General features: G+C 42.3%; 1 protein-coding gene and 1 pseudogene across 2 annotated transcripts in view; both read right to left on the reverse strand.

Moving 5' to 3' along the window:
* Positions 1–10000, reverse strand: part of LOC138057278 (uncharacterized) — a 121491-nt gene that overhangs the window by 100490 nt on the left and 11001 nt on the right. For both annotated transcript variants that reach the window (XM_068903325.1, XM_068903324.1), the window contains exon 5: positions 6728–6754. In XM_068903325.1, coding sequence (XP_068759426.1) covers positions 6728–6754 — 27 coding nt within the window. The remainder of the gene's footprint in view (positions 1–6727; positions 6755–10000) is intronic.
* On the reverse strand, positions 2557–5206 carry LOC138057653 (uncharacterized; annotated as a pseudogene).

Consider the following 10000-nt stretch of genomic DNA (forward strand, 5'->3'; position numbering starts at 1 on the left):
TAAAACGGTCTCACTCTACAGGTTAGCAGGTTCAGGTAAGCAGATTTTTAAATAGACCAGGGCGGAGGGGTTGGCGCAGTGGTAAGATCTCTGCCTTCCAACCCTAAGGTCCCGGGTTAAGGTCCTGGGTTCCATTCCCAGTTCTGCCGAGAGTGGAATATTTGGCGACCTTCTTTCCCGCTAACGTTCACTCAGCTTTCCATCCTTCCGAGGTCGGTAAAATGAGTACCAGCATGCATGGACTGCTTAGAAGCGGCTGCAATTTGCGCCTGTATATGCTTCCAGTCCGCTGGGGGTAAATTGATCATTGCGTGACATTTCTTTTTTGTGTGACGTTTTATTGTATTGCGGTGGTCTGGACCTAGCCGGGTCCCGGATGACCACGCGAGTTGACACTGTGGTGAATTGTTTTTCTGCTGAAGGTTTTAGTAAGACAGTTAAATTAAGGTTTCTCTACGGTTTACGGTATCAAGGACTCTATTGTTTACGGATTAAGGATTCTATAAGGTGTTGCAAGGGTATTGCATCATATCATCGTATTACCGCTTCGCTCATCGCTTCCAAATCAGCTATTTGTAAAGGAAATCAGTGGTAGCAATCAAGACTGTGTGTAAATGAATTTCTGTGGATCCTTCGAATAAACTGAGTTGTTGTTGTATGTTATATGGCTCGTCGTAAGGTCTCAGTGTAGCAGTTCCGCTGCTACAACGGCTCTTGTGTTTAAGCAGGAGAAGATGACACCATAGTGCTTTTTGGTCTTGTTGCGCCCTATCTTCACATTACATGGGCCGAAGGAATCGCATGAGGAGTAGTGGAATGGCGGGGTTTGTGGTGACAAGCGGAGAGCCGGCAGGTCTCCCATCAACTGTGTCTCTGCCTTATTTGCCATTTCTCGACAAGTAACACATTTAAATTTCACCGTCTTACTGAGCTTGTTCGCTTTTAGGATCCAGTATTTTCGTCTGACTTTTGCAGTCGTTGTGGCTACTCCGGAATGCCCATGGTTGTGCACATTGCATGTGATTAACAGGGATATCCTGTGCTCATTGGGAAGCAGCACGGGGTGTTTTTCTTCGTATGATACAATGGCTTTGTCGATTCTTCCTCCAAGCCTGATAATCCCCTTGTCGTCAATAAACGGGCTCAATGTCTTGAACTCTCCATTCTTCATTCGACTCTTTAACTCCTCTTGGGCATTTCTGATCCATGACATCTCAGCTTTCTTCAACTCTTCGGGCATGAGAGGTCCTTCTCGTCTGCTGGTTGCGTTTCTCCTGAGGCGTATCTTCTCAGCTAATCGCCTTATTTACGCGGTAACTCGTATCAGCTTTCGCCAAGTGGAGAAATTCTTCACATCGATTACATTTCCGACACCTGCGGGCGAGACTGCACTGACGGTATTAACGTGGCGACGCTCCATATCTCCTTGATGCAGTGTAGCTGTTTGGACTGGCCATTGTTCCTCTGGCAGTTTGAGAAATTCTGGCCGTTCATCCATCTCCCCGTCAGTTGCCTTACATGTAATCCTTGCGACACATCATCCACTACGTTTTCTTCGCCGGGAATGTGCTTCCATTGACTTGGGTCCGAATTATTCTGGATCTCCCCGACCCTTGCCGAGACAAATGGCTTGAAACTACGGGAAGAACTTTGAATCCATGCGAGTGTGATACTGCTGTCAGTGAAGAATTTGACATCGCCAAATTGAATCGTACACTCTTTCACTATCGTTTTCGCGAGACGGGAGGCGAGAACGGCTGCTGTTAGCTGCTTTAGGGGTGCCACTCTAGACTTAGCTGCGACGAAGTTTACTTCATAGGTGCCTTGTTTCGTTTTCTGACGGATGTATGCGCAGGCCCCAAATGCTTCTTGGGATGCGTCTGAGAAGACACACAGTACTGGAGATTCTGGAGTTTCGGCTGGAACGAGGGATCTCTTGAATCCGATCTGGTCAAGCTCAATCATTTCCTTGAAGAGCTGAATCCACTTTTCTTGTACATCACATGCAAGCTCATCGTCCCAATGAAGACCAATTTGCCACAGCTCTTGCAAGCCTATTATTTTTGGCTCTGATGACGAATGCAGCAGCGAATCCAATGGGGTCGTAGAAGCGGGCAACTTGACTGAGAAGTGTTCTCCTGGTCATCTTTATTCCAAGGTCTACTGAATGACCTGTCAGGCACGGTAAATCCACTTTAACTTTGAAGCTAAACTCATCTGTAACGTAATTCCAAATTACTCCAAGCACCTTTTCTTCAACTTCTTCTTGGAACATCTTGAATCCCTTTTCCTGATTTTCTGTGTTGTTCAGAACTTTGTTTGACGTCCAGCCCTTCACGGCAAACCCTCCACTCTCGAGTACTTTGTCTAGATCTCCTGTCAACTTCTGAGCCTGCGCTACAGTGTCTACAAAACCACAAATATCATCCATGTAGGAATTCTTTGTGAGCACCTCGGCCGCTTCCAGGTAGTCCTTCTTGTTTTCTTCTGCTGTTTTTCTTAATGCGATTTGGGCCATAGCCGGGGCTGGCTTACCACCAAACGTCAGGACTGTTTTTACGTACACATTGGGTTTTCTGTCTGTTTCCAAATTGCTCCACAGGAACCAATGGACATGTTGATCTTCTTCCGGGATGAGTACTCGGTGATACATCTAAACCTCAAGAAGACTCCAAGAAGATCGTTCAACATATTGGGTCCCTTAAGCCAATAATCGTTCAGTGCATGACCTTGATAGACTGAGGAGGAATTGAAGACGATTCGTACAGGTGTGCTTTTCTTCTCGGGTCGAATCACCGCATGGTGTGGAATATAATGTACCAGGCCTTTGTAATTATCCATTTCTTCTTCAGACAGTTTTCTTGAAAATTTCATCTCTTTCATTTCTTTTATCTGTTTGTCGTAAGCCACACCTTTCTCTGGGTCTTTCTTAAGGCATCTTTCCATACTTTCCAACCGTTTCATCGCTAATGACTTATTATCCGGCAACAGCACGGGATTTTTCTTCCAGGGGTACGGTACCTTCCACTGCTTTCCCACCTTTTCACACGACTTTAAAATGATTTCCGCTTCCTCTCTTTCAGCTTGCGTTAGCTTGTCAGCTTCACAAACACACAGTTTAACCTCTACTCCCATTGCCTCAGTCTTCCAAAAATCTGACATCTCTACTGGTGGTAGATGGTGGACGCGACCATGCACTTGGGTTTCTCCTGACTGACCACCGAAAACCGCCCATCCTTGAGGCGTTTTCCTCGCAACTAACTGTCCAGTTTGCCTGGTCTGTCCAGTATGCATCTGGGCGTGGTCAATTCCTATTAGTAAGTCTACAGGACCTTTGCCTCTGTGTATCCTTTCGTTCTCCAGTCCAAGAAGCTTGGCGATCGGCTTGAGCTGGACTGCTGACACTTCTTCACTTATGAGCGGGATTCCAATTGCTTTGATTGAGAATGTCTCGGTGTTGTCTTGTGATGACACAGGGACTTTGTAAACTTTAGTCATCATCGTCTCTTCTTCTCCTCCCACGTTCGTAATCGTTACTGCGGTGTCATTTCCTTTGAGCCCCAGTGTAACTGCTGTTTCTTCGCGGATTAAGCTGATCTGTGCTCCCAAGTCAAGGAGCGTGTTGCTTTGCTTTTGGAACCCGTTTTGACCGTAAATCTTGCACGTTATCACCGGCAAAAGAGTTTCATATGGCTCAGAGAGAGACGCGACGCCAACTTGAACTGCAGTGCTCTTGTGAAGCAACGGATGATGAAAATGCATGCATTCCCTTCCATTCTCAGTTTTCATACACTTTCGACGTCTTCTACAATTATCACCCGATGGTCTCTTCCGGCTGTTTTCATACAACTAAAACAAACGTGGTTTTCTTTGGCGACCTGGATACGCTGGTCGATACCAAGTGCAGCGAATTTAGGGCAGCTATCTTGCCAATGGGACGAGCTTTTACAGTACCAGCATTTATACCACTTCTGCTTGGGTGTGTCGACTTGAAAGGCACAAACTGATCTGCTAGATCTCAATGGGGCAGTAGCACGCATACGCGATTTCATCTCTACATCCATCCAGTTCATCAGTCGCTCTAAAGTTGCTTTTTCTCCTTGACGTTCTAAGTCTCGTGACCAAACCTTTCGATCATCCGAACACATTTTCTGCTCGATTATAGATAGCATGTGACTATTGTCCATGTCATTTTGACTTCCGACCTCCTTCAGAATGTTGAAACTTCGTTTAACTAGGTGAACTAAGTCGCAAAATCTTGCATCTTCTCCCGGTTGTAGAGCTCTAAACTTCACTATGTCTTGAGTGATTGTATCGGACACGAACCTTGGATCTCCGTAAATAGCATCTAAATAATCCCACGCTGCGTCATAGTCAGAGCCGATCCCTTTAATTAATTCTAATGGCTTGTCTTCCAGACATGGGCGAAGAAAGGTTATCGCATCCCTTTTGCTGTATCTCGACTCTATCGCGTGCTTAAAATCGGCGCGAAAAATGGCATACTCTCTTACATTTCCGGTAAATTTAGGCATCTTGAGCTTTTCCATCTTAAATCCACAAGCGCCTGTTGTAGCTTTGGAGTTGTTTTGGATGCTATTATGTAATTCATTTCCAGAAACAAAGGACGTGTTTTCATGGTTTAAGGTGACATCATTATTTCCGGAACTTGTTGAGTTAATAGGATTATCATCACCCGAACTTACAATAGGGGCGTCGTCTTCTAGTTGCATACTTGGAATTCCATTACTTCCTGGCCCAGCAACACCATTATGTTTCGTTTTAGAGGCTATAGATGTATCACACTTTTTCAAAGGGGCCTTTCCCTGCCTTAAGAAAGAATCCAAATATATTTTTGCGCCCATTTCCATTGACATAAAGTCTTCTTGACAATCTGCCATCCATCGCTCTTGTACCTCGAACTCACTGTCATCTTCGATTAATCGTAAATAATTTTCGTGCTTCTCCAAAAGATTGTCAAAGGCTAATTGTAGTTCACTCAGACCATCTTTTACCTCATGCTCTGGTCTTTTCACCTCTATTAACTTTGCTAAGGACTTTCCACATCTGGTAAGCGTTCCTTTGGCAGTCCTCCGATCGGTTTTCGTAGCTTTCAGGGCTTCCTTAGCCATGTGCTCTTGCGTAATTCTTCGTTACAGCCAAGAAATCAAATGAAATGTTTCCTTACTCGGAACTGATCAGCTCAGGCGACCACCACAAACCCTATAATATTATCAAGTCTTTAATAATTATTCGATCTAAAAGAAATACATATATAATTCGAAATCAGGACAACTCAAATAAAAGCTGAAATCTCGTAGCAAATTCAGAAAACGTGATTGGAAACTTACTTTTGTGGCGGGTCGGTAAAACAGTCTCACTCTACAAGTTAGCAGGTTCAGGTAAGCGGATTTTTAAATAGACTATGAAACCGACTTCTCTCTACTTTCAATTCTTCTGGACAACTGGTTTAAAACTAAGCTAATGATTTTAGGTCAATGTACGGAATAAGTGTCAATCACGAATCGTCTGATCAAAATAAATCTGTCATCAAAAGGCAACGCCTATTTGTTAAATGAAACAGATGTTATGTTTATACTACATGTATCTTTGACTCCAACTGTGTCGTTGTTATTAAAGAGCTGTGCACGTGCAGTGGCAAAAATATAGATCTTAAGGACGTCGACAATTACACGAAGTTGCTGAAATATAAATACTGTAAGTCAAAACTGTCCACTCGCTGTACAAGATTGCGACTTTAGGAATCACGTTGTTTAACATTCAAAAGATAAACAAAAATCAAAGACCAAAAGAAAATACCTGCAAATGTTAATACAGTTTGATTTGATGATTTGAGGTCGATACGTGACATAAGAACTTAAATAACATCACACCAGCTGATCGCTGAACATGTTTGTTTCCCACGGATAAACGTTTTGCTTGTTTTCTCGCACGACAAAACTCTCTTTTCTTTAAAATTGTCGTAGACTATTAGCATTCTTCGTTGATCCGGACCTTCACACGGGTGAAATATTCAATGACGCGAGTACATGTATATTTTCTGTGGCGTCCGATCGATTTGACTTCAACCTTTTGCCTTTCACGTCTAATTCCATATGTGTAGCACATAAACTACTGCGGTCAAAGGTTTTGTCGACGGTCATCCGGCTACAAAATCAATTACAAAGTCGACAAAGCCTACTGCCACCCATCCCCTAACACACATTTGGTGAACCTCTCAGATTCTAGAAGACACGTGACAAACGTAAATCAGGGGTTGTTTACCATTTACAAGCAGAGACCAGTTGGTACTAGGTTTGTTCAAATGGTAAGCAAACACTCCCGAATGGGAAATTTAGTTGGGATCAGCGTGTACCATTTACAAAATCCGTTCAAGGTTACTGAGAGAGTCTGGAGGGAGGCAAAATCATGGAGGAATGCAAATGGTAAACACATTTTCCGTTTGGGAATTTTGGACTACCTTTCAAGAAATCCCGATTTCTCCGGGAATTTTCCGTCTGGGAAGACTAAAATAGGCTTACCATTTACTTTCCAACCGACATTTCCGGATTTTTTCGGTAAATGGTAAACAACCAGGGTCTTTTCTCAACGACAATGGAGGCAGAGAAGAGAGACCCTGGAAACGAGGTTGGGTAGGATATTGTTCCCGGGTAGGATACTTTTTGCTCCATTTGTTTCTAAAGTAATAGCCTAATTACTGTAATATTACCTTTCCACCACACTTCCCTCTTTTCATCTGAAAAAAATGAAAATAGAAAAAACAACTTACATTCAAGTACTTTTAACCCATACTTTTCTATTTTCCCTTGACCAAGGTTAACGCTCAAAATACAGCTATAAAACCACTTTTGGGCATTCACATCGCCAGCCTTCAGTATCAACTCAGCTGATACCATGAAATAGAGAAGTGATCCTCACACTTAGCTGGACAATTTAAGCAATTGTCTCTTATAGACACCTGAAATTTTCAGGTGGCTCCAACGAATTCAAGCCCATGACCTCTGCGATGCTGGTGCAATGCTCCAATAACTAAGCTATGAAGCCACACAATTGGGAGCGGCTCAATTTGTCGGGGTTGGCTTATTGGTGGCGTAAAATATTTTTTCAAAAATACAGAAAAACTGTGATCAATTTTAAACACTTTGCAGATAAGTTTTCTACTTTCTCCTCTCTAAAGGCTTTCCTGGAAAGTCATGATAAATCAATACAACCATAGCCTTACTCAATATTTGAGAAAAAAACGTTGGAGGGAAATTTAACAAATCGAAAGTGGTTCAGCGTTGTCTGTAATCTCATCGACAACGATATTCATCATCACAGTAGTCAAAATGTTGTGGACTCACAAGGAGCAGCCGAGTCCACAACAAATTTTGACCACTGTGACGACGAATTTCGTTGTTGATAAGAGTACAGACAATGCTGAACCACTTTCGATTTGTTTTTTACCACAATATTCAACGCCAAAGAAAGTTTTTAGTTCAGAGCGTGACAAAAATCATGACACAGAGAAAGAGCAAGCGCTTTCTCGCAATATGATTGGTTTATTTCCCAAAATGGGCTGATTGGCTATTACATTGCGTGACAAATTGACGTGAGCATGAGGCGTACAGCATTGTCTAGACTCCAATCGACAATGGCAAATTAGCCAATCAGATTGCGAGATTACAAGCAATTGCGGTAAAAAATGAAATGGAATGCAAGAAACTGCATTTGTAGCTCATCTTTCCTCTACTCCACCAACATATTAGCCGTTTTCACAAAGAGACGAAAAACCAGTCTCTTTTCCCAACCAACCCTTCCACGGTAAGACGCGCCAAAGTTCTAACATCTTTAGAAAAAAGAGATCGACTATGGGCCCATACTTTGGATGCTACCACGCAGCTCTCAAGAAGTCCAGTTCTTTCACGATATTGTGAGCGACAGACTGTCCAATCACTCATCCACATTCAACCGACAGGCACTGCGTGCCGTAAAAAAAAATTCATCTATGAAAAATGCCACCAAAGCTGAAATTCATCCAATCAGATCGCTAGGATAAGCAATGCGAATTTCCAAAACAAAAGCAAACGGTCGAAGAGCCTGTCTGTTGAAGGGGGGCTCTAAATTCTGACATCTGACGAGGAACCCGTAAGACCAATTTTCCGTCTCAGACGAGATTTTTGTCGATAATCTGAGTGCCTGAGGAATACTTGACCTTTAAAGTACTCCGCCTTATAAATTCGTTTTTCTTTTAAAAAAATTATCACAAAATGTAGCAATTATATTGTCACAGCATTATCTCAGTATAACAAACTGGACGTATCACCATTGACATCAAAAAGAGCCGCAATCAGTGTTGGCGCTTAGAAAAATATTCTTTCTCATCAGAAAACCAAACTGATGTAATTCTGACCAAGACAGTGATCGCTACACAAGGCACTTTCGCCGTAGTCGATCGGAGCGAGATTCATCAGGGATGTCCATTTCTAGCTTTGGCATGCAGTGAAGTTCTGCATTCACACCAGTCAAATGCATTGTTCCATTTTAGCTGTTACCAGTTCCCATAACAAGCCCTTCAAGGGCAAGACAACTCTAGCCCCTAAGGCCTGGGACTTATAACTTCAATTGCCATGTTCTCTCTTTTGAAAACTGGTCTGGTTTGCTTTTGTTCCGAAAACCTAAATTGTTGTCTTTATTACATTGAAAACAACGACTTAGTGGACAATAACAAGTCCCGTGGTTCACGTCTTGTTTCTTTTTATGAGTTTGGGGGCTAGAATGAACCACCAATTAAGACTAACTTTGCCAAACATCGAATGTTTGCTACAAGGATGTGAAAACATGCGACTCACCTCACCTTTCTGGTAGGGTAGGCCGCCCCATAGTAAATAGGGCACTCAAAATTTCTCATTCAAGTGATCCACAAATGCTCATATAGTCTACTTTCAGGCAGACCAGAGTTTGATACAATCCAGTCTTATTGAGTATCAACTCCAACACGAAAAGCGCATGGTAAAGTGACTGAGTGGCTCCCATGTTTCCTTCTCTCTTTTTCCTTTTCTTTCTTTTATTTTATTTTGTTGTTGTTTGTTTTTTTTTTCAATCATGGTTTTCTCTTTTCCAGTACTCGTAAACGCAGATAACACAAAAAGAAAATAGACCTCTACTAGCAGGGAAAGCCGTGACAAGAACTGTCGGAAAACATTCACATTTTTCCTAGTCTTTATTTCATAACCCTTACATCGATATAAAGTTTGCCACGCTTTCTTAATACATGAGCACACAGAATTAAGGGCTTCACTGGCAGGGGCTCTAAATTCCTGAAATTAATTGAAATTAATGACTAAGATGGAAATTGTGAACCCCAGTAGATGAAATGAGGAGATGATATCTTTGCAATGGTGACTCGCGGAAATACTTGGAAAAAATTCCGAGTGTAAAGAAGCACAGAAGCTCCCTCTGTGCTGGTGAACAAAGCAGTAAGCCAAAATGAGTCCAAAAAGGGAACTCTTCATTTAGATACCAAACACAACAAAGTACATGTACTAGTCTTGCATTTTGGTAAGATATTGCTCCTGGTTTTTACTCTCTTTGTTTCACGCCGTTTGTGCCTTCCAAAGTAAAACTCCGATTACGCGTAAATAGTAAAATCGGAAAGCATTTTTTTTGGCTAAATTGGAGAATAGCACCCCTAAATCTACTATTCTCCAATTTAGCCATTATGTTCTTACGTGAAGACTTCTGACATGACCATGTTTTTCTTCTTGATAGTACTAATAGAGGGCCTCAATGGGGTTAGCCGTAAAATGTGAAAATGACAAAATGATATAGCCTTTTCTTTCATTTTTGTTGTTGTTGTTTGGGTGTTTTTTTTCGGTCATGGTTCCTCTCTTTTCCAGTACTTGTAAACGCAGACAGCTACAAGAAAAACAAAGAAGACCTCTACTAGCAGGGAAAGTCGTGACAAGAACTGTCCAAACACTTCCACATTTTTCCTCGTCCT

The sequence above is a fragment of the Montipora capricornis genome, chromosome 7 (assembly GCF_036669925.1).
Source record: "Montipora capricornis isolate CH-2021 chromosome 7, ASM3666992v2, whole genome shotgun sequence".
NCBI lineage: Eukaryota > Metazoa > Cnidaria > Anthozoa > Scleractinia > Acroporidae > Montipora > Montipora capricornis.